The sequence below is a fragment of the Gorilla gorilla genome, chromosome 14, assembly GCF_029281585.2.
Source record: "Gorilla gorilla gorilla isolate KB3781 chromosome 14, NHGRI_mGorGor1-v2.1_pri, whole genome shotgun sequence".
Lineage (NCBI taxonomy): Eukaryota > Metazoa > Chordata > Mammalia > Primates > Hominidae > Gorilla > Gorilla gorilla.
Window position 1 is genome coordinate 110,392,965 of NC_073238.2, and position 24,262 is coordinate 110,417,226.

The following is a 24,262-nucleotide window of genomic DNA, read 5'->3' on the forward strand; positions in this document are numbered from 1 at the left end:
TTATGTAGGATTTGTATCCATTCTTCCTTAAAAGTATATGTTGGATTTGTATTAATTCTTCCTAAATAAAAATGTTAGAATTTTCCATTGCAATAAACTGGGCCTGCAGTTTTCTTTGTTAGGAAAAAAAGGAAAAAAAAAAAACCCTAAATCTGTTAGCCCTTTGCTTAAAACTCTCTGGTGGCTTCCCATTTTCAATAGAATAAGATTAAAACCCCCTTTTAACAGTTTTAAAGGCACTACACGATCTGGTTGCTGCCTACCTCCTGACATCATGTTACACAACTGTCCCCAGATTACATTGTAATACTCTATTCCTAAACCACACTTAAGTTTGTTTCTATTTCAAAGACTTTGCATTTGTGATTTAGGTCTCCAACCTTTTTGGCACCAGGAATCAGTTTCGTGGAAGACAATTTTTCCAAGGGGAGGGCATGGTTTGGGGATGAAACCATTCCACCTCAGATCATCAGGCATTAATTAGATTTTCATAAGTAGTGTACAACCTAGATCCATTGTATGCACAGTTCTCAGTAGTGGTTGTACTAATTTACATTCCCACCAACAGTGTACGAGGGTCCCCTTTTCTTTACATCCTTGCCGGCATTTATTATTGCCTGACTTTTGGGTAAAAGCCATTTTAACTGGGATGAGATGATATAACATTGTAGTTTTGATTTGCATTTCTCTGATATTCAGTGCTGTTGAGCACATTTTCATATGCCTGTTTGCCATTTGTATGTCCTCTTTTGAGAAATGTCTATTCAAATCTTCTGCCCATTTTTAAATTGGATTATTAGATTTTTCCCTATTGAGTAGTTTGAGCTCCTTATATATTCTGGTTTTTAATTCCTTGTCAGATGAATAGTTTGTAAATATTTTCTCCCGTTCTGTGGTTGTATCTTCACTTTGTTGATTGTTTCCTCTGCTGTGCATAAGTTTTTTTTTAACTTGATATGATCCAATTTGTCCATTGTTGTTTTGGTTGCCTGTGCTCGTAGAGTATTACTTAATAAATTTTTGCCCAGATCAGTGTCCTGAAGAGTTTCCCCTGTGTTTTCTTGTAGTAGCTTAATAGTTTAAGGTCTTACATTTAACTATTTAATCCATTTTTATTTGATTTTTGTATAAGGCAAGAGATAATAGTCAAGTTTCATTCTTCTGCAAAGGATATCTGGTTTTCTCAGCATCATTTATTGAAGAGATTGTCTTTTCCCCAATGTAAGTTCTTGGCACTTTTGTCAAAAACAAGTTCACTATACATGCATGGATTTGTTTCGGGCCTCTCTATTCTGTTCCATTGGTCTAGGCGTTGTGTTTTTATGCCAATGCCCTGCTCTTTTGTTTCCTATAGCTCTGTAGTATAATTTGAAGTCAGGTAATGTGATTCCTCCAGTGTCATTGTTTTTGCTTAGGATAGCTTTGGCTATTCTGTTCGTTTGTGATTCCATACAAATCTTAGATTTTTTTTTCTATTTCTGTGAAGGATGTCATTGGTATTTTGATACAGATTGCACTGAATCTGCAAATCGCTTTGGGTAGTATGGACATTTTTACAATATTGATTTTTCCAATCCATGAACATGAAATATCTTTTCATTTTTTGTGTCTCCTCTTCAGTTTCTTTCATCAGTGTTTCATAGTTTTTATTGTAGAGATCTTTGACTTCTAATTCCTAGGTATTTAATTTTGTTTGTGGCTATTGTAAATGAGATTTTTAAAAATTTCTTTTTCAGATTGTTTGCTATTGGCATTTAGAAATGCTACTTATTTTTGTATGTTGATTTTATATTCTGCTACTTTACTGAATTTATCAATTCTAATAGTTTTTTGGTGGAGTCCTTAGGTTTTTTAAAATATAGGATATCATCTGAAAACAAGGATAATTTCACTTCTTTTCCAATTTGGATGCCCTTTCTTTCTTTCTCTTGTCTGATTACTGTAGCTAGAACTTTCAGTAGTATGTTGAACAATAGTGGGCATCCTTGTGTTCCAGTTCTTAGAGGAAAGGCTTTCAGTATTTCCACATTCAGTATGATACTAGTTTGGGTCTGTCATATGGCTTTTATTATTTTGAGCTATGTTCCTTCTATACTTAGTATTTTGAGGGTTTTTATCATGAAGGGATGTCGAACTTTATAAAATGCTTTTTCAGCATCCATTGAAATGATCATACGGTTTTTGTCCTTTATTCTGTTGATATGCTGTATCACACTCATTGATTTGCATATGTTGAACCATCCTTGCATCCCTGGGATAAATCCCACTTGGTCATGATGAATGATCTTTATAATGTATTGTTGAATTCAGTTTGCCAGTATTTTGTGGAGGATTTTTGCATTGAAACTAATCAGAGATATTGGCCTGTAGTTTTCTTTTTTTAATGTGTTTTTGTCTGGCTTTGGTATCAGGGTAATACTAGCCTTGCAGAATGAGTTTGAAAGTATTCCCTCCTCTTCTATTTTTTGGAACAGTTTGACTAGGATTGGTATTAGTTCTTCTTTTCATGTTTGATAGAATTCAGCAGTCAAGTCATCAGGCCCCAGGCTTTTCTTGGCTGGGAGGCTTTTTATTGTGGCTTTGATCTTGTAACTTATTATTGGTCTGTTCAGGTTTTAGCTTTCTTCATGGTTCAATCTTGGTAGGTTGTATGTGTGTAGAAATTTCTTCATTTCTTTTAGGTTTTCTAATTTATTGGCACATAGTTGTTCATGGTACCCTCTAATGATCCTTTGAATTTCCCCAGTATATGCTTATAACATCTCCTGTTTCATCTCTGGTTTTATTTATTTGGGTCTTTGCTCCTTTTTTCCTAGTCTGGCTAAAGGTTTGTCAATTTTATCTTTTCAAAGAAACTAACTTTTCATTTTGTTGATATTTTGTGTTGATTTCTTCATTTCAATTTATTTCTGCTCTAATATTTATTATTTCTTCTACTAACTTTGGGTTCAGTTTGCTCTTACTGCTCCAGTTCTTGAAGATGCATTGTTACGTTGGTTTATTTGAAGTTTTTCTTCTTTTCTGATATAGGTACTTATAGCTATACACTTCCTTCTTAGTATCACTGTACCCCATAGGTTTTAATATGTTGTGTTTTCATTATTGTCTGTTTCAATAAAATTTTCAGTGTTCTTCTTAATCTCTTCATTGACCCACTGGTCATTCAGGAGCATATTGTTTAATTTCCATGTGTTTGTATAGCTTCCAAAATTCCTCGTTATTGATTTCTAATTTTATTCCATTGTGGTCAGAGAAAATGCTTGATATTATTTCAATTTTTTGAATGTTTTAAGACTTGTTTTATACCTAACTTATGGTCTATCCTTGAGAATGATCCATGTGCTGAGGAATAGAATGTGTATTCTGCAGCCACTGGATGAAATGTTCTGTAAGTGTCTATTAGGACCACTTATTTGGTCTATGATGCAGATTAAGTCTGATGTATCTTTGTTGATTTTCTGTCTGGAAGATCTGTCCAGTGCTGAAAGTGAGGTGTTGAAGTCTCCAGCTATTATTGTATTGGGGTCTGTCTCTCTCCTTAGCTCCAATAATATTTGCTTTATACATCTGGGTCCTCCAGTGTTAGGTGCATGTATATTTACAAGTGTTATATCTTCTTGCTGAATTGACTCCTTTATCATTATATAGTGTCCTTCTTTGTCTCTTATGGCTTTTGTCTTCAAATCTATTTTATCTGATATAAGTAATGCAATTCCTGTTCTTTTTTGGTTTTCATTTGCATGAAATATCTTTTTCCATCCCTTTATTTTCAGTCTATGTGTGGCTTTATAGTTGAAGTGTTTTTCTTGTAGGCAACAGATCATTGTGTCTTGTTTTTATTTTTTTAATCCATTCAGCCACTCAATACCTTTTGATTGAAGAGTTTAGTCCATTCACATTCAGTGTTTTTATTGATATGCAAGAACTTACTCCTGCCATTTTATTTGTTTCCTGGTTGTTTTGTGGTCTTTTATTCCTCCTTTCTTTCCTTCCTGTCTTTCTTTCAGTGAAGATAATTTCCTCTGGTGGCAGGTTTAATTTCTTGCTTTTTATTTTTTGTATATCTGTTATATGCTTTTTGATTTGAGGTTACTATGAGGCTTGTAACTACTATCTTATAACCCATTATTTTAAGCTGATAATAACACTGTTTACATAAACAAACATTTAGGCAAAAACTAATAAAAACTCTACACCTTAACTTCATCCCCCAGCTTTTTAACTTTTTGTTGTTTCTATTTATATCTTACTGTACTATGTCTTGAAAAGTTGTTGTAGTCATTATTTTTATTGGTTCATCATTTAGTCTTTCTACTTGAGTAGTTTACACATGCCAGTTACAGTATTATAATAGTCTGTGTTTTTCTGTGTACTTACTATTACCAGTGAGTTTTGTACCTTCAGATGATTTCTTTTGCTCATCAACATCCTTTTCTTTCTGATTAAAGTACCCCCTTTAGCATTTCTTGTAGGACTGGTATGGTGTTCATGAAATCCCATGGATTTTATTTGCCCAGGAAAGTCTTTATTTCTCCTCATGGTTCAAGGATATTTTCACTGGATATATTATTCTAAGGTCATTTTTTTTCCTTTAGCACTTTAAATGTGTCATGCCACTCTCTCCTTGCCTGTAAGGTTTCCACCGAGAAATCTGCTGCCAGACATATTAAAGCTCCATTGTATGTTATTTGTTTCTTTTCCCTTGCTGTTTTTAGGATCCTTTGTTTATCCTTGACCATTGGGAGTTTGACTGTTAAGTGCCTTGAGGTAGTCTTTGGGTTAAATCTGCTTGGTGATCTATAATCTTTTTGTACTTGAGTATTGATATTTTCGTCTAGGTTTGGGAGGTTTTGGGAAGTTCTCTGTTTTTATCCCTTTGAACAAACTTTCTACCTGCCCCCCGCCACCATCTCTTTAGGGCCAATAACTCTTAGATTTCCCCCCTTGAAACTACTATCTAGATCCTGTAGGTGTGCTTCATTCTTTTTTATTCTTTTTTTCTTTTGTCTCTTCTGAGTGTATATTTTCAAACAGCCTGTCTTCAAGCTATTATTTTCTTCTGCTTGATCAATTCTGCTATTAAGAGACTCTGATGCCTTCAGTATGTTGATTGCATTTTTCAACTCCAGAATTTCTGCTTTTCACTTATTTCAATTTCGTTGTTAAATTTATGTGATAGGATTCTAAGTTCCTTCTCTCCATTATTTTGTATTTCTTTGAGTTTCCTCCAAACAGCTATTTTGAATTCTCTGTCTGAAAGGTAACATATCTCTGTCTCTCTGGGATTCGCCCCTGGTACCTTGTTTAGTTTGTTTGCTGAGGTCATGTTTTCCTGGATGACTTGGTGCTTGTGGATGTTTGTTGGTGTCTGGGCATTGAAGAGTTAGGTATTTATTGTAGTCTTCACAGTAGGGCTTGTTTGTAGTCATCCTTCTTGGGAAGGCATTCCAGGTATTCAAATGGACTTGGATGTTGTGATCTAAGTTTTTGGTCACTGCAGCCATATCTGCATTAGTGGGCCCCTAAATGCAGTAATATTGTAGTTCTTTCATACACATAGAGGTACTGCTTTGGTGGTCTTGGATAATACCCGAAAGAATTCTCTGGATTACTGGGCAGAGACTCTTGTTCTTTTTCCTTGTTTTTGTCCAAACAGAATCAGTCTGTCTCTCTCTCTCTCTATCTCTCTCTGTTGAGCTACCTTATTGGGGGAACCGCCCCCAATATTTCAATGTAGGTTCTTTCTATTTTCCCTAAGTGTCGGCCAGCTGAGAAATAGAGAAAGATTACAAAGAGAGGAATTTTACAGCTTGGCTGCTGGGGGTGACATCACATATTGGTAGGACCGTGATGCCCCGCTGACCCTCAAACCGTCAAGTTTTTTATTAAGGGTTTTAAAAGGCGAGGGGGTGTAAGAACAGGGAGTAGATCACACGCTTCAAATGGCAAAAAGGAGAACTACTGATAAGGGTCTATGTTCAGCGGTGCATGTATTGTCTTGATAAACATCTTAAATAACAGAAAACAGGGTTCGAGAGCAGAGAACCGGTCTTACCAGGGCTGGGTTTTTCCCCATCCTAGTAAGCCTCAGGGTACTGCAGGAGACCAGGGCGTATCTCAGTCCTTACCTCAACTGCATAGGACAGACATTCCCAGAGCGGCCATTTATAGACCTTCCCCCAGGAATGTATTCCTTTCCCAGGGTATTAATATTAATATTCTTTGCTAGGAAAAGAATTTAGTGATATCTCCCCTACTTGCACGTCCATTTATAGGCTCTCTGCAAGAAGAAAAATATGGCTCTTTTTGCCCAACCCCGCAGGCAGTCAGCCCTTACTGTTGTCTTCCCTTGTTCCCTAAAACTTGTGGTTATTCTGTTCTTTTTCAAGGTGCACTGATTTCATATTGTTCAAACACACGTTTTACAATCAATTTGTACACAATTGTCACAATGGTCCTGAGGTGATGTACATCCTCAGTTTACGAAGATAACAGGATTAAGAGATTAAAGACAGGCATAAGAAATTATAAAAGTATTATTTGGGAACTGATAAATGTCCACGAAATCTTCACAATTTATATTCCTCTGCTGCAGCTCCAGCTGGTCCCTCCATTCGGGGTCCCTGACGTCCGGCAACACTACCTGTAGCTGGGGGGAGGGGTGACACAAGTACCTCTGTGGCCACCATCACTGGGACTGTGGATGGTCAGACCTGAAGCCAGCACAGCTATGGGTTATGCCAAAGGCCCACTGTAACCACTACCCGCTACTACCTATGTTAGCTGAAGTTCCTAGGGCTCCACAATTAGCAGGCAGTGTAGCCAGCTAGCTTTCTGTCTTTCTCTTCAGGATGGCGAGTTCCTCAGAGCCCCGGGTGGGTTCAGAGATGCTGTTTAGGAGTCAGCAGCAGTAACTCCAGAACCTGGAGTCAGAAACCTTAGAAATCTACCTGGTGCTCTATTCTACTGAGGGTAAGCTAGCACTGAAACCATAAGATGAAGTCCTTTCTAGTCTTCCCTCCTCTTTCACCAGGCAGAGGAGTCTCTCCCCATGTCCATCAACATCACAAGACACTGGGAGTATTGCCATGATTCTGCTGTTGTTCACTTAAGACCTAAGGGCTTTGTAGTCAGCTTGTGGTCAATGCTGCCATGCCTGGAATTCACCTTTCAGGGCAGTGGGCTCCCCTCTGGCCCAGGGCCAGAAATGCCATCCAAGAGCCAACTCTGGAATCAGGGACCCGAAGAGCCCACTTGGTTCACTTCCCCACTGTAGCTGAGCTGGCACCTCAGCTATAAGACAAAGTCTCCTTTATTCTTCCCTCTCCTTTTCTTAAACAGATGGAGTCTTTCCTCATAGCCACCCATAGCTGTGAATATGCTGGGTCACACCTGCAGCCAGTATACCTGAGTCTCACCCAAGGCCCACAGCATGTATTACCTGGTTACCGCTGCTGATTATTCAGGACCCAAGGGCCCTTTAATCAGCAGGTGATGAATCCTGCCAGGACTGGATACTTCCCTTTAAGACAGTGGGTTCCCCTCTGGCCCAGGGTATGTCTAGGTATGTTGTCTGGGAGCTAGGGCCTGTAATGGGGGCCTCATGACCCTGCCCAATACTCTATCCTATTGTGGCTGAGCTGGTATCCAAGTTGCAAAACAAGTCTTTACTATTCCCTCTCCTTTCCTCAAGTGGAAGGTGGGGGTGGTGTTGTCCCTTTTGGAGCTGGTAGCTGTATTGCCTGAAGTTGGGGGAGGGGTGATACAAGCACACTGCATTGGCCACCCTGCCTAGTGTCTCACTAGGTCACATAGCCCCCAAGTCCATTGGCTCTAAGCCCAGCACAGCAAGAGGACTTGCCTAGGAGTTGCAGTGCTTGTGGCCTAGGTTACCTTTCAAGTTTATTTTAAACCTTAGAGCTCTTTAGCCCACGGTGGTGAGGTCTGCCAAAACTGAAGTTCTGACTGCTGGAACGGACGATTCCCCTCTGGCTAAAGCTGATCTAAATGCTCCCTCCATGGGTGTTGGCAGCACTAAGTTTCAAGGGAAAGGCCCATAATTACTGTCCTTTCTCCTTCCACAAATGTACAAATTCTCTCTCAGTGCCACACAGTCACTGCCAGGGGATAGGGGAGGGGTGATGTTGGCAATTCAAGACTGCCTTTCCTACTCTCTTCAACACCTCTGTCAGCAATATGCAGTTAAAACCAGGTACTGTGATTGTTCGCCTGATTTTTGGTTCTTATGAAGGTGCTTTTTTTGTGTAAATAGTTGTCAAAGTTGGTGTTCCTGTGGGGATGATGATCGGTGGAGGCTTCTATTTGGCTATCTTGCTCTGTCTTCCTCATGTTATTTTCAAAATCCATTTTGATTATCTGTCGTTTAATTATTGTGTTTATAACATTTATATTTAATGCAATTGTGTTTACATGTTTGGATTTAGATGTGAGAATCTGGAAATTTGTGTTATTACAAAAATTTTATAAGATCAAACCTATTTAAAGACATGTCATTATGTCACTTAATTTAGAAATTAAGAAAGCTTAAATTTTGAAGAGTTTACCCATTGTATATAAAATATAATATTGTACTTAGTTAATTTCTTATAAAATCAGAAGATATATAGCTGCCTTTAAATTAGTATTAACACATTCCAGTGATCAAAGATTCATCTATTTATCGGAAACAGTACATGAACCTTTTAAAATACAATTTTTACACTTTGTAGTCCAGAATTGTAATGTTAAAGACCCTTTAAATCACACTTCAAAACTTTTAGCTCATAATTATAATAACACAACCTATTATTTAAATGCACTCACATTTTAAAAATAAAAAATACAGTGAACAGCATTTTTCTTTTAGATATTTTACTAGATTGTTTGGACTAGAATATAACTAGAATGTGTATGTAACAATAGATATTTTTAAAACTCAAATAACCTACAATTTTCAAACTGAGAGAAAAAGAGAAGAACATCAAAAAGAGGAGAAAAGAGCTGGCTTAGGCAACTGTTTTCTCTGTAAAGGGCTAATTCTCTTTCTTCTGCAACGAGAGGAGATAAAATTTGATGCAGAAAAACTCATCTGGACACAAATACACAAAAGAGAGTCACTGCAGTTGATTTAAAAATACTCAGGCCCTTCACAATATTTTAAATAAACTTCTATTGCTGAAACAACTTTCAAGTAAGGGCATAAGGATAATACAGGGAGGTCCCAAATACCCCTTATTTTTCCGTATTGTTAGCGTCTTGCATAACCATGGTACATTTGTCAAAACTAAGAAAGTAATAATGGTATACTACTATTAAACTTGAGACTATTCATATTTCAGTAGTTTTTCCACTAGTGTCTATTTTCTCCAGGATCCAGTTTAATACAGCACACTGCATTCAGTCATCAATTAAGTTTCCTTAGTTTCCTCTGGTCTGTTACAGTATTTCAATCTTTCCTTGTTCCCCACGACGTTGATAGTTTTGAGGAATACTGATCAGGTGTTTTATAGAATGTCCTTCAATTTTAGTTTGATTTTCTTTTTTTCATGTTTAGACTAGATTGGGTTATAGGTTTTGAGAATACCACAGAGGTGAATTGCCCTTCTCATCACAGTATATTGGGAGTATATGCTATCAACATGACTTGATATTAACTTTGACCACCTGGCCAAGACAGTGTTTCCAGGTTTCTGTACTATGAAGTTACTCTCCTCCTCCCTTTCCATACTCTGTTCTTTGGAAGTTAGTCACTAAGTCCAGCCCACACTCAAGGAATGAGGGAAAATAAGCTCCACCTGGTGAAGGGGGCCGTATTGTGTTAAGCTGAATAACGGTCCCCAATATGTTTACATTCTAATCTCCTGTCATTGTTCTATAGCAAAAGGCAGTTTTTGCAGATGTGATTAAATTGAGGAACTTGAGTAGGAAGAATATCCTGGATTATCTCAGCAGGCCCAATATAATTAATTACAAGGATCCTTGTAAGACGGAGGCAAGGTCAAAAATGACAGAAGGTGATGTGAATACAAAAGCGGAGATTATAGTCATGCGGCCAGAAGCCAAGAAACAACATAAAAGAGGGTGGAAAGCAGAGAAGACGAGATGTGATATAAAAGCCAAATTTTGTATGAAGGTACCAAAATTTGATCAGAATCCCAAAATCCTTGAAAATAAACTGTAAATTTGACATATAAGGGTCATTTTTTATTCCTCAGATTGGCAAAAACTGAAAATCAATTATATCTAGTGATGGTGACTAGGCAAGAATATAAACAGCTGATAGGAATAGAAATTATTCCTTTAGGGAAAGATAATCTGACAACGCATCTTAAAAGTTTAAACAAATTCTTTGATTCAGCAAGTTCAAAAACCTAGTTTTTGTTTTTTTTTTTTTTTTAATAAAGTGTCACTCTGTTGCTCGGTCTGGAGTGCAGTGACATGATCTTAGCTCACTGCAACCTCAAACTCCTGGGTTGAAGCAATTCTCTGCCTCAGTCTCCCTGAGTAGCTAGGGCAACAGGCACGAGCCACCGCACCTGGCTAGTTTTAAATTTTTTTGCAGAGACAGGATCCTGCTATGTTGCTCAGGCTGGTCGCAAACTCCCGGCCTCAAATAATCCTCCCATCTTGGCTTCCCAAACCGCTAGGATTACAGGTGTGAGCCACTGCGCCCAGCCTAGAAATGTTTCTTAGAAATAAAAGCACAAGTTTGTAAACATAAATGTGGAAGGATGTATATGGTGGCATTAACTTAATGCTGACTTTTTTGTTCTTAATTTGGCACAAAAAGGTGTTTATAAGTGCTCTACTTGTTTCTGAACATTTATTTCTCCTCATAGTTAATTCCTAAACAAATCTTATTCCCTTTACCTCCAAAATATGTTCTAGATCTGTTCACTCCTCTCTACCAACATTGTTTTTCCTAGTCAATAAACATAGATCAACCTAATAAAAATTGCATAATACTCTTAATTTTGGATATATCATAAATATGCTACCATTGTTTTTTAAGTCTTTTGCTACTACAATTAACAGTATGAATTACAGCAGAGATTTAATGTTTAATTTCAAAAAGACTCCATAGATTCTGACGAATGCAAACATATTTACAGTAACTTTTCTTACACTCACTAGATTACTTTGGTTTTTGGTTTTATTGGCAAGAGTGATTCGTGAAAACCATGACTAGATCAACATTGGAGGAAACATTCCCAAGCATTAATCACATAATTTTAGTTTTGTACATTTTTTTCTGTCTAATGTTACCTTTGTTGTAAAATTATCTTTTAAGGAATGCTTTGTAAAGCTTAGTTCTAATATTACAGAATTCATAGTGACGTAATTAATCTCAAAATCACTCACCATTGAAGACCCTTGCTATTTTTATTTCCTATAACACGAAGTCTATTATCTCCTTAATAATTTTTAATTTCCATCCTTAGAACTTCTTCAGCTCTGCTACTTTTTCCTTAAGGCCAGGGTCATAGGCAGCACACTGGTGATAACTCACAGTCTAGAAATATCGCATTTTGTTTACAAAGTTATTTTCTATGTTCAGCATTTTGCTGGCTGCCTTGGGTACAGTACCTCAATTGAATGTCTTCACCTGCATATTTGTGGACATTGAAATCATCTACCATTTTTCAGAGACACTACCTTGTGATATAAAAAAACAGAAGCCAAAAAAAAAAAAAATCCCAAGGAATTTCTGAAGGAGCCTCTCTTCACTACTCTGCTCTTGTTAGAATAATGAGTAACACTGGTATAACATTCTACAATTTACAAGAACATTTATCTGCTTCATGAAACCTCAAAACAAACCTTTGAGACTATCAGGATCCTAACCACTTTACAGATGAAGATAACTTACATAATAGTTATGGGGTTTCCTGGATCTGACTCCTTTATTCTTCACATTACATTATGTTGCCTTCCCCACAACTAATCAAGGACTCCGTTTTTTCTTTTTTCTTTCTCGAAACCATTTCCTCCATATTAGTTCCCTTTGGAATAGAAGCCTTTTTAAAAGTCCACCTTAGTATATCTTCAGGGAATCACAAATTCACTATGCTATTTATAATTCATGAGTTTCTCTAATGGTATCAAGGCAGCAAATACAGGTGAAGTAATAATTATGCACTTGATAGTACTTAACACACATACCCCGTGTAAAAATACTGCTGGTGTACAGTGTGTGTGTTGGTGACGCCGGAGGAAGTGGCCGTGAACAGGCTTAATGCAGCATTGAGTAACTTCAACCTCATCTTGCTCAGGTTCATATCTCTCCTGAATTTCCCCTGGTAAGCGCAAGATTCAGGATCCGTTCTCACAGTTTTTTGTTTACCAGTTGATGTTGGCTGCATTCAGGAACGCTTTTGTCTAAGCCACAGTGCCTTCATGGTCTCTTCTTCACAGGGTCTTCCACAATCGCTCTTTTTCCTGGGCACGGTGGTTTGCTGAAAGTCGGGATGGCGGGGCGGGGCGTTCCCAAGTTTCCAGGCCAATTACCTACCTGCCTTAGAGCAATTACGCACTTCTCTCTGGTAGTCCCTGAAATGTTCTAATCATCAGATCGCCCCAGCTTCTCCTGACCGTTTCTTGCTTACGGCTCAGTTCAGACAGTATTTGTTCCGGGACGCTCAGCGGGAGGCGGTTTTTACCGGCTCACTCGAGACCCCAATTCCAGACGCCCTGCAGCTCCCCTCAGACTCCCCGGGACCGTGTTTGGCCTTCCCATTCGTACGCTGCGGCTGCGCTTTCCTCTCGTAACACCACGCTGGCGAACCTGGGAAGGATCAAATAGTCCCACTCGCCAACCTAGCGCGGCGGGACCGGCCCAAAAGGGCCTTTGCAGCCTGCGCATGCGGACTCGGCGGCCGCCACCGACTCCCCGTCTGCTTCCCTCCGGGCGGCAGCCGCGGTTTGGAGCTTGCTGACAGCTCTGCGACCGGCGGGCGCAGCCTCTTCTCGTGCTTCCACGTTATCCTATCAGGGACGGGGCGGGGCGGCGGCCTCCGCAGCCTATCAGCGCGAACCACGACCCCGGCGAGCCCGGGAGGAAAGCCGCCAGAAAGAAGGCGATTGGACGGCGGCGGCGCTCTGGGGCGTAGCGTCGCCCAGGCCCCGCCCACCGCTGCCTTCCTCTGCTGGGCTCCAGAGCCGCTGAGGCCTGAGCGAGAGCCGACGGCGGGCGGGCGCAGCTGCTGCCAGAGCGCCGGCGCGTGCTGGTGGGCCACACACCTTTCCTCCTCTTCACTCGCGAGCCCTCGGACATGGTGGCCCCCGGCTCCGTGACCAGCCGGCTGGGCTCGGTATTCCCCTTCCTGCTAGTCCTGGTGGATCTGCAGTACGAAGGTGAGTCCTGCCCTGCCCCGGCCAGGAAGTGGGCTCCCGGACCAGGCCCCCCGCGCTTTCCCGTCTGCGCCCGGGCGCGTGTCCCGGAGCGGCTCGGGAGGTGGGGCGAGCGCTGGGGGAGCCCGCGGCCTGGCTTGGGCCTGAGCCCGCGCCCGGTTCCGGGTTTGTCTGGGGAAGAATCGAGGGGACTGGCGGGCCGCGGGGCCGGGACAGCGAGTTTGGACTAAGGAACGGGGCCGCAGGAGTCGGAGGAGGCGGGGTGCGGGGGCACCGGGCTGCGACTTCAGGACGTCCTGGGACGCGGAGACTTGGGCAGCCTTTGGGTCCTGGCCTCGCTTGGGACCCTCGCTGGGCACCTGGGGACACTGTCAGTCATTGGTGCTGGCTGGGAGGAGGCACTAAGGTGGCCAAAAGACTTCCTTCGCTCTGGAGTTCTTGGGTGGGGAAGGAGTGTCATGTCCGGCTGGGAGTTGGAGGGGACAGTGTTGACTATTTAAAAAGTGAGTAACCATCCCCATTAAGATGCACTGTCGTGTGGAGAAATTGTTAGTTTGGTGCAATGAGGAGCCGCTGTTGGAATTCCATCTCCCGGACGGCCAGGCACTGAGTTTGTGGTTTTACAACTCCCAGCATGGTGTCATTCAACGTATGGCTGGCATTACTTTTCCAAGTTCGCTGTAAAAAGGTTCCCTTAAAAAGATACGAGCGATTAAATTTCACTTCAGTCCTGCAGACTGGAATGTTGGCTACTCCAGAATAGCGAAAATACAGGGCTGTCCTATCTTAGATGGCAGCGGGGAGGAGTAAGAATTAAAGTTGATAGTGCCGATTTAACGAATGCTTCTGGCGCGGTTACTGTGCGAAATATTCGAGTGTAATGACACATCACATGCACTGATCTATTTTCATCCCCATAAAAAGGGCTAGTTGTCAAGGAGGTCAAATTAAACCTTTGAGTATTCCATTCAAAGGGAGCGAGGAACTAAAAATTGGAAATTGTTTATAGTGAATTCTTCTGAAAGTTCTCAACTTTTTTTTTTTAAAGTAGTACTCTCCAGTTTTTAGGTGTCACCCATAGCAATGGGCTTTTGCTTTTGCTTCCCCTGGTAACCATATTTTTTGAACCCCAAATCAGAACACATAGTGTGGCAACATTGGGACAAAGAATTTGACAGTGAGGCTGCCCCCAGAAAAATCTAGGGGATTGGAATTTGAAGGTCTGTACCACTTTAATATGGGTCATATATTCTAGTTCTTTTGCATTTTCAAAAGCTTCATTCCTCCTGCCCCCGCACCCCACCATCCCTCATCTGTAGTATTTATCTCCAGTTATCATTAATAATTTATTTTGGACACTTAAGAGAAAGTTGCCTATGTTCTGTTTAATTGTGATTTTTTTTTTAAGTTACAGAGATGCACAATTTTGAATGATTGGTTTTCCCACTACTTTGCGAACCACCTTTTTAGAATTGCTGTTCTGTATATGAGTCTGTAAGGACTCTTAACTCTTCATTTCCCTCCTGTGGTATTTTCCATAAGAAAACCACATTTGAGAGCTTTTCTGTGTAGGAGGCACTGGTGACATTTCTCAGAGGAGTGCCAGAATGTCTTCTTTAGGACTATTGTCTGTGTAAAATAGCAGGGACTTAGTACAGGTAACAGAAAAAGGAAAGAAAGGAGCCTTTCTGTAAGCCATATCTTATTCACGAAAGCGTGTGGTATTCATTCCTACTTTACAGACCAGGGAACTGAGGCTCCAAAGGTTTTACTAAAGTTCATTTTGTGTGCACGCTGGAGACAGAAGTTAAGTAGTTGACAACATCATGTGAGTCCAAGCACTTTTAAGTGATGGCAGCTGAGAAAAAAAACAGCACTTTTTTTTTTTTTTTTTTTTTTTTTGTAATTAACAAGAAGGTTATTTCCTGGGAGGTTTAATACAATGGTTCTCAAACTTGAGTGTGCATCAGAATCGCACATGGAGGGCTTTTTAAAACAGAGTGCTGTACCCCACTTACAGAGTTTGATTCATTAGGTCTTGATGGGACCTGAAATTTTGCGTTTCTAGAAAGACCCTGGATGACCACACTTGAGAACCACTGGTGTAATAAATTATATAGAGGAGTTAAATTAGGTGTCTGCTCTGTATTTGACACTGGATTTGGTGATAGGGATATAAAGGTAAGAACTCTGACTTGAATTAGCAAACTGTTAGCCCCTGTTTTCCCAAATAAATTGTGTCTGGATTCACTAATCTCATAGTTCTCTGAAAGGCAAATGGTGCTACTGCTAGGCCTGAGGCTTAATAAAATTGTGTTGTATTAAGGATTTTTGTTAAATAGGTAGATTTTAGCTGCTCTTGTCACACAAAAAGTAATTATGTGAGATGATAGATATATTAATCTGCTTCACTCTTGTTAATCTGCTTAACTATTGTAACCATTTTATGTGTGTATATCTCATAATACTATGTTGTAAACATCAAATATATACAATACAATTCACTTTTAAAAAAGAAATGAAGGAGAATGGTTATGAGAGAAGTGAATGTGGAACTAAGAGTGGCACAGGATGGGGAAGAGATGACCTAGTGTTTTTCTGATTTTGAAATATTTGCCTTTGTTTTCTTCTAGATTTTTCTGTTAATTGTCATCCAGAGACAGAAAGTATATATCATGAATTGAAAGTTTGAGTCTTTTGGCACCCTCCCTTCTCAAAGGTGTTTGAAAGAGTGAAGTCTAAAGCACTAGATGAGATCGAATTTTTGGAATAGAAAGAAAACTTTAGTAGTATCTGCTTTAGTATTCTCATGTTACAGATAAGAAAGTTATTTCATTTCTTTGCTAATGGTTTGTCCTCTTGGTGACTTGAGTAGCAACACAGCCTGGGAATGAAACCTTTTTTCTCCTATCATAGTTTTATATCTTTTTCTTCCTTAACATGCTATCTGGACCCAATTTTTCTTTATTTCATTGAGCTGATTAAACCATATATTTTGGCCATAGGGAAAAGAATAGTTGAAAATATATAGTTGAAAATCTATACGTATAAAATATTGTGATAAGTTTTATTTGAACCTAACCTATTAAAGGTATGTTTTGTCTTTTCTAGGATTTTCTTGACATTGTCTAAATAGGGAAAGAATAAAGTAGCAAAAATGAGTGACTTTAAGTAATTTAAATAAATTAAGTATCATAAAAGGTGGTCACATATTTTCTAGAATTATTTTAAATTCTTTAATAAGATAGGCTGTAGTTAGCAGTAGTATCAAAGTTCCAGTTCTCTTGACATAGTTAGTATTTGCTGAGAAACTGCCTGGAAATGCAGTGGTTTTCATTCTGTGAGGTAGGGGAAGTTGTTCTGGGAGGGGATGCACTGTAGTAATTAGGTTTTATTTTCCCATATGAAGTTAATTAATTGTTGTTAAGTGTAATTTCTACTGCTGTGGTCTCTTTTGATTAGTGTCCTGCAGTTAATCTTTGTTTATATGGAAGTATCATGGGAACCCATTCACCTGCTCTTCAGAACGCAAACATTTCAACCATAGATTTATTTTTCTTTCCATATCTTTAGAAAGCTACTTAAAAAAATTAAATCTGATGAGTTTGTATCATTTGGAGTTCTGGAATATGGAGAAGACTCATTTAATCAGTCAGCAAAGGCTTTTACTAACTATATTACTCTTTGGTGAGGTATATATACATAGCATAGAACTCATGGCTTTTGCTTTTGAGTTTGCAGACCACTTAGGGTTTAAGACATGCATTTGTGAAGCAGTCATGTCCTCTTTTTCTCCTTTCTCACTTTAGACTGAGTGGTCCATTATTGTAGTTAGTGTACTGCAAATGCCCATTTATTTTCTGGCCCCTGTAATCTTCTGTTTTACTCACCTGCCAAAACCCAACACTGGTTAAATTCAACTTGGCCAACTCTTTTTATACCTTATAGGTAAACATGGACGGAGGAAAATGGAGACAACTTTGCTGATTAGTCTCATTTATCTTTATTTTTATTTTCAATTTTTTTTCGAGACAAGGTCTTGCCCTGTCACCCAGGCTGGAGTGCAGTGGCATGATCCTAGCTCAATGTAGGCTTGACCTCCTGGGCTCAAGCAGTCCTCCCACCTCAGCCTCCTGAATAGCTGGGACCACAGGTGTGCACCACTGCATCCCCTACTAAGTTTTTAAAATTTTTTGTAGGGACAGGGTCTTCTGTGTTGCCCAGGCTGGTCTTGAACTCCTGGGCTCAAGCAATCCTCATCCCTTGGCCTCCCAAAGTGTTGAGATTACAGGCACGAGCCAATGCACCTGGCCCTGATCAGTCTCATTTTAAAGAAACAATCTCAGTCGCAAATGCACATTAAATACTGCTAACACTCCCACAATTCTTTGCTATGTCTATTCTTGAAAATCAGTATTTCAAACATTTTCCTCCTTCCTGAAGTCTCTAATTTAAACTCTCCTTTCCTCTCTCCCCTACCTCATTCTTTTAGACCTTGTCTTTATTGAGAAAATGAAAGCCATTACAAGGCAAGTTCTTCTTTCTACCTCAAAATTCACTAGCTTATCTACATTTGTACCTATTCTGCTACTTTTTCTCATATTGAAATACATTAAATGTCTCTATTCCCAGATAAATCTAATCTGTGTACTTACACCCTGGATTCCATTTCCTCTCACCTTCTGAAAATGTTGCTCCTACAGTTGTATCTTTGTGCTGCTATAAAAAAATACCACAGACTGAGTAATTTATAAAAAAATTTCAACCTGAATTTTGGAGAGAACATTCAGATAATAGTAGATGCTGAACTTCCTGTACTATCTTTCTTTGGCTAGATTCCACTGTCTTCTGTGTTTCTGCTACAAGACTTCTTTTAGACTCTACCCCACCTTGCTAGAGTCTTGGCTTAGCCTTCTGTTCTTTTTTAGAGAAGAAACTTAGGGCTTTCCTCATTCCTCACATTCTAAGTGCTCCAACCTGAATAACCATCTCTCTCTCTGGGATTGCTCTCTGGTCTGGGTCTGCCACCGCCTTTGCTTGAACTTTAGTATCTTTGACTATGAGTTCTTGCCTCCTTTAGTCTGGTTCTTCCAGTCTTGATTGTAACTCACATCATACCTTTAACCCCCCACCTTTAAGTTTAAAAAAATCCTTATTTTCTGCTCTCCAAAATATAAGATATTGTAATGCTAATTTCAGTGAAAGACATAGTTGGCTACTCTACCTTTTTCCCTGCCCTTGCTGCTTATTTTGCTGACTTATGATCACTGCTTGTCTAAGGAGAAACCTATTGTCTAATGCTGATTAGGAAATGGCATGATGTTTGGTTGTCTTACCTCTCTGAAAATAATGTTTACAGACCATGTGGCAAAGGAATAAAAATTACCTGTGGCTCAAAAGAGAGTGGATTGCAAAAACAGCCAATAATTCGCAAATAATTTGATTTTTCAGATGTGTCTTTATGAATCATTGATCATATGTTTGACCTGATAATTGTTATGTATTTTAGATTTTATTCTGATGAATTATAATACGTTTAAGTAAAAAAGCAAATAGTTAAATTCATTCAACAAATATTGCATACCCACTATGTGTGGGATACTGAATTAGGTGATACAAAGAAGAAAAGACAGCTCCTCCTCTCAAACTTGCTTTTGATAAGTTTTGTGGAGTTGGGACTTTGAGAAGCAGGCAAATTGTGAAAAGCAATATATAGAGAGAGTGATATTGCAAAGTGAAGTCATGTACTTCTGAGTGTGGAAATGCAAAATATAATAGGAAGATTGAAGGAGCTTTTTTCCCCTCTCTCAAAACAATACAGTGTAAGGGAAGGTTTCACAAAGGAGCCAGCATTTGAGGGCAGAATCTTTTTTTTTGTTTAACTTTATTTTATTTTAGATTCAAGATATACATGTGCAGGTTACATGGGTATATTGTGTAATGGTGGGGTGATATGATTTAGATCTGTGCCCCACCCAAATCTCATGTTCAGCTGTAATCCCCAGTGTTGGATCTGGGGCCTGGTGGGAAGTGATTGGATCATGGGGGTGGTTTCTAATGGTTTAGCACCATCCCACAGAGCTGTTATTGTGATAGAATTCTCACAAGATCTGGTTGTTTAAAAGTGTGCAGTATCTCCCCCCTCTCTGTCTTCCTCCGGCTCTGGCCATATGAAGATGTGCCTACTTCTGCTTTACCTTTTGCCATGATTGTAAATTTCCTGAGGCCTCCCCAGCCATGCTTCATGTACAACCTATAGAACCGTCAGCCAATTAAACCTCTTTTCTTTATAAATTACCCAGTTCCGGCTGGGCACTGTGGCTCACGCCTGTAATCCCAGCACTTTGGGAGGCCGAGGTGGATGGATCACGAGGTCAGGAGTTCAAGATCAGCCTGGGCAAGATGGTGAAACCCCGTCTCTACTAAAAATACAAAAAAAAAAAACTTAGCCTGGTGTGGAGGTGGGCGCCTGAAATCCCAGCTACTTGGGAGGCTGAGGCAGAGAATTGCTTAAACCTGGGAGGCAGAGGATGAAGTGAGCCGAGATTGCACCACTGCACTCCAGCCTGGGTGACAGAGCAAAACTCCATCTCAAAAAAAAAAAAAAAAAAAAAAATTACCCAGTTCCGGGTATTTCTTTATAGCAATGTGAGAATGGACTAATACAGAAAATTGGTACTGGGAGTGGGGCATTGCTATAAAGATACCTGAAATTGTAGAAGGAAGCAACTTTGGAATGGGGTAATGGGCAGAGGTTGGGACAGTTTGGAGGACTCAGAGGAAGACAGAAAGAGGAACGAAAGTTTGAAACCTCCTAGAGACTTGTTGAATGGTTGTGACCAAAATGCTGATAGTGGTATAGACAGTGAAGTTCAGGCTGAGGAGGGCTCAGAATGACCGCAGATGAGGAACTTATTGGGAACTGGAGTAAAGGCCACTCTTGGCTATGCTTTAGTAAAGAGACTGGTGGCATTGTACCCCTGGTCTATGGATCTGTGGAACTTTGAACTTGAGAGAGGTGATTTAGGGTATCTGGTGGAAGAAATTTCTAAGCAGCAAAGTGTTCAAGATGTGACCTGGCCTCTAGCAGCCAGTGCTCATATTCTTCAACAAAGAAATGATGTAAAATTGGAACTTACATTTAAAAGGGAAACAGAGCAGAAGAGTTGGAAAATTTTCAGTCTGACCATGTGGTAGAAAAGAAAAACCCATTTTCAGGGGAGTAATTCAAGCAGACTGCATGAATTTGCATAAGTAAAGAGGAGCCAAGTGCTGATAGCCAAGACAATGGGAAAAAGGGCTCCAAGGCATCTCAGCAACCTTTAAGGCAGCTCCTTCTATCATAGGCCCAGAGACCTAGGAGGGAAGAACAGTTTCCTGGGCCAGGGCCCTGCCACCCTGTGCAGCCTCAGGACACTGCTGCCTGCATCCTAGCTACTCCAGCTCCAGCCATGGCTGAAAGGGGCCCAGACATAGCTCAGGCCTTCAGACGGTGCCAGCCCAAACCCTTGGCAGATTCCACATGCTGTTAAGCCTGCAGGTGCTGAAAGCCAAGAGTTGAGGCTTGGGAGCCTCAGCCTAGATTTCAGATATATGGAAAAGCCTGGATGTTCAGGCAGAAGGCTGCTGCAGGGGCAGAGCCCTCATGGAAAAATCTCTACTAGGGCAGTGCAGAGGGGAAATGTGGGGTTGGAGCCCCCAACAGAGTCCCCACTGGGGCACTGCCTAGTGGAGCTGTGAGAAAGACCACCATCTTTCAGACCCCAGCATGGTAGATCCACTGACAGCTTGCACCATGCACCTGGAAAAGCTGCAGCCACTCAATGCCAGCCCTTGACAGCAGCCGCGTGGGCTGAGCCCTGCAAAGTCACAGGAGTGGCACTGTCCAAGGCCTTGGGAGCTCACCCCTTGCTGCAGTATGCCCTGGATGTGAGACATGGAGTCAAAGGAGATTATTTTGGAGCTTTAAGATTTAATAACTGCCCTGCTGGGTTTTAGCACGTGCGTGGGGCCCGTAGCCTTTTTCTTTTGGCTGGTTTTACCCTTTTGGAGTGGGACTGTTTACCCAATGCCTATAATCCCATTGTATCTTGGAAGTAATTAACTTGTTTTTGATTTTATAGGCTTATAGGTGGAAGGGACTTGGCTTGTCCCAGATGAGACTTTGGACTTTTGAGTTAATGCTGGAATGAGTTAAGACTTTGGGGGCTGTTGAGAAGGGATGATTGTATTTTGTAATGTGAGGACATGATATTTTGGAGGAGCTGGGGCGGAATGATATGGTTTGGATCTGTGCCCCACCCAAATCTTTTTTTTTTTTTTTTCACATCTTCCTTCCTTTTATTGAAAAAAATTTTAGAAAATGGCAGTTAATAAAAGGCACAAACAAATCAACAGGGATATACTAGTGGAAAACACAATATAAAACTAAAATGCCATTGGCTTCTTTAATTGGTTAAAAGCACAAAATGTAACAGGCAGAAAGTCTGTTTCAAACAAATTAAAAAGCTATGTGTTTTTTAAATTCTTCCCAAATCAGATATATACACACCCACAAAAATAGTGTGTGAAGGAAAGCTGTCATACACAAGAAGTTGTATCCTGAATTCTTCAAGGAAACACATGTTGAAATAGGAATTAAGAGTCAGCAACAGATTAATAATTTTTTAAAATTGAGTCTTAAAATGCTACATGGCCCAAAGCTATACTATATAAAGTACTGCTAGGTACAAAAGAAAAAGTCTGTACAGCTTTTAGCAAAACTGCTTTCCCAGAAAAGCAAATTAAAATAATGCAATCAGCAGATCAAGGAGACTACAGCTAGACATCAGAGCTACAACTTCTCATATCTGTGTCAGAAAATCCTATTTTTCCAGAATAGACTAAAATTTCAGGACAAAACAGGGACTTTTTAACATTTCTTACTTTACCCATTTTAAGTTCTTTTTATCTCCCCCACCCCCCAAGCCACTAATTCAGCAAGATCCAGGAGAAAGAGGGCTACTTTTAGAATTGGCTACTTTATTTTTCTTTCTATGGCAAGACTGTCATGGAGCCTGGATATTTCAGGCTCATATGCATCCATGACCAGTGTCCCACTGTGGTCAAAAAACTTAGCAATGGACTTTGTGAACTCGGCTTCCCGCTGCTGCTTTGTTCTCCCACTGATGAAGGTCAGCTTCAAGGTGTATTTGTCATCAAACCTTTTAAGACTGGAGGACAGCTGCCAAATATCATCAGGATCCATTCCTGTAGGATCTTTCCTGTGGGCCACGAGAAAGATGCTCTTCTCCTTATATGAGGTATAAATGGTCAGAATCCCCATCATCACAAAATAGGATATGACACACAAAGCCAAAACGGGTTTGGACTCTGGAAAGGGGTGCATATAATCCCAAATCAAAGCCACTATGGCAAAGAAACAGGAGATTGTACAGATGGTGAGGCGACCATCAATTAGACCAAAATTCTCCACATATTTATATTTTTCCAGAAGTACCTTTTTGGCAGAATCATCCAAAGAGTTTTTCACAGCTGATCCATCCCACTTGTCAATTTTTACAGGCTTATCATCTATCTTCCACTTATCCAACAAGCCGCCACGGCCACTTCCTGTCCCGCAGTTGGAAGCACCACCAGCCCCACTACAGCCTCCGCTACCACCGCTTCTCCTGCCCTGTACAGCTGCCGCCGCCATCTTGTCCGCCTCTGCCCCAAATCTTATGTTGAATTGTAATCCCTAATGTTGGAGTTGGGGCTTGGTGGTAGGTTTTTTTTTTTTTTTTTTTTTAGAAATCTCCATATTGTTTTCCGTAGTGGTTGAACTAATTTACATTGCTGCCACCCATATATAAGGGTTACAATTTCTTCACCTCCATGCTAACATCTGTTTTTTTTTTAAACTTTTTAGTAATAGCCACTCAGACTTGTGTAAGATGATTGATATTTCATTGTGGTTTTAATTTGCATTTCTCTGATGATTAGTGATGTTGAACATTTTTTCATGTTTGTTGGCTGCTTGTATGTCTTCTTTTGAGAAATGTCTCTTAATGTCCTTTGCCCACTTTTTTTTTTTTTTTTGAGACAGAGTCTTGCTCTGTCGCCCAGGCTGGAATGCAGTGGCACGATCTTGGCTCACTGCAAGCTCCGCCTCCCAGGTTCACGCCATTCTCCTGCCTCACCCTCCTAAGCAGTTGGGACTACAGGTGCCTGCCACCATGCCCGGCTAATTTTTTGTATTTTTAGTAGAGACAGGGTTTCACCGTGCTAGCCAGAATGGTCTTGATCTCCCGACCTTATGAGCCACCCGCCTTGGCCTCCCAAAGTGCTGGGATTACAGGCATGAGCCACTGCACCTGGCCCTTTGCCCACTTTTTAATGGGGTTTTTTGTTTTCTTCTTGTTGAGTTGTTTGAGTGTCTTGTAGATTCTGGATATTAGTCCTTTGTCGGAGGCATAATTTGCAAATGTTTTCTCTCATTCTGTAGTTTGTCTCTTTGCCCTGTTGATTATCTTTTGATGTGCAGAAGCTTTTTAGTTAAGTCCCATTTGTTTATTTTTGGTTTTGTTGCATTTGTGTTTGGGGTCTTCATCATAAGTTGTTTGCCTAGGCCAATGTCCAAAATGTTTAATCTATCTTGAGGTAGTTTTTGTATATGCTGGGAGACAGAGATCCAGTTTCTTCTGCATATGGCTAGCCAATTTTCCCAGCACCATTTATTGAATTAGGGTGTCTTTTCCCTGTTGTTTATATTTGTCAGCTTTGTCAAAGATCAGTCTGTTGGATGTAAGTATGTGGTTTCATTTCTGGGTTCTCTATTGTAGTCCATTGATCTGTGTGCCTATTTTTGTACCAGTACCATGCCATTTTAGTTACTATAGCCTTGTAGTATAATTTGAAGTCAAGTAATGTG

The 24,262-nt window shown here is 40.2% G+C and overlaps 2 protein-coding genes and 1 long non-coding RNA gene across 3 annotated transcripts in view; 1 reads left to right on the top strand and 2 right to left on the bottom strand.

Annotated features, from left to right (window-relative positions):
* Positions 1-12,942, bottom strand: part of LOC129526351 (uncharacterized) — a 28,158-nt gene extending 15,216 nt beyond the window's left edge. Inside the window, exon 1 of the long non-coding RNA XR_008671023.1 lies at positions 11,870-12,942. This is a non-coding gene — a long non-coding RNA (uncharacterized lncRNA). The remainder of the gene's footprint in view (positions 1-11,869) is intronic.
* DNAJC3 (DnaJ heat shock protein family (Hsp40) member C3) overlaps positions 12,844-24,262 on the top strand; it is a 111,217-nt gene continuing 99,798 nt past the window's right edge. Inside the window, exon 1 of the mRNA XM_019039876.4 lies at positions 12,844-13,353. Coding sequence (XP_018895421.1) covers positions 13,272-13,353 — 82 coding nt within the window. The 5' untranslated portion in view covers positions 12,844-13,271. The remainder of the gene's footprint in view (positions 13,354-24,262) is intronic.
* Positions 22,010-23,069, bottom strand: LOC101147388 (signal peptidase complex subunit 2-like). Its single transcript, XM_063697471.1, has one exon. It carries the CDS (start codon positions 23,045-23,047, stop codon positions 22,367-22,369), a length of 681 nt encoding a protein of 226 aa, XP_063553541.1. The 5' UTR covers positions 23,048-23,069; the 3' UTR covers positions 22,010-22,366.

Bases quoted from the DNA above. Each gene is read 5' to 3' on its own strand.
- LOC101147388 (XM_063697471.1), bottom strand. From the start codon at position 23,047: ATGGCGGCGGCAGCTGTACAGGGCAGGAGAAGCGGTGGTAGCGGAGGC.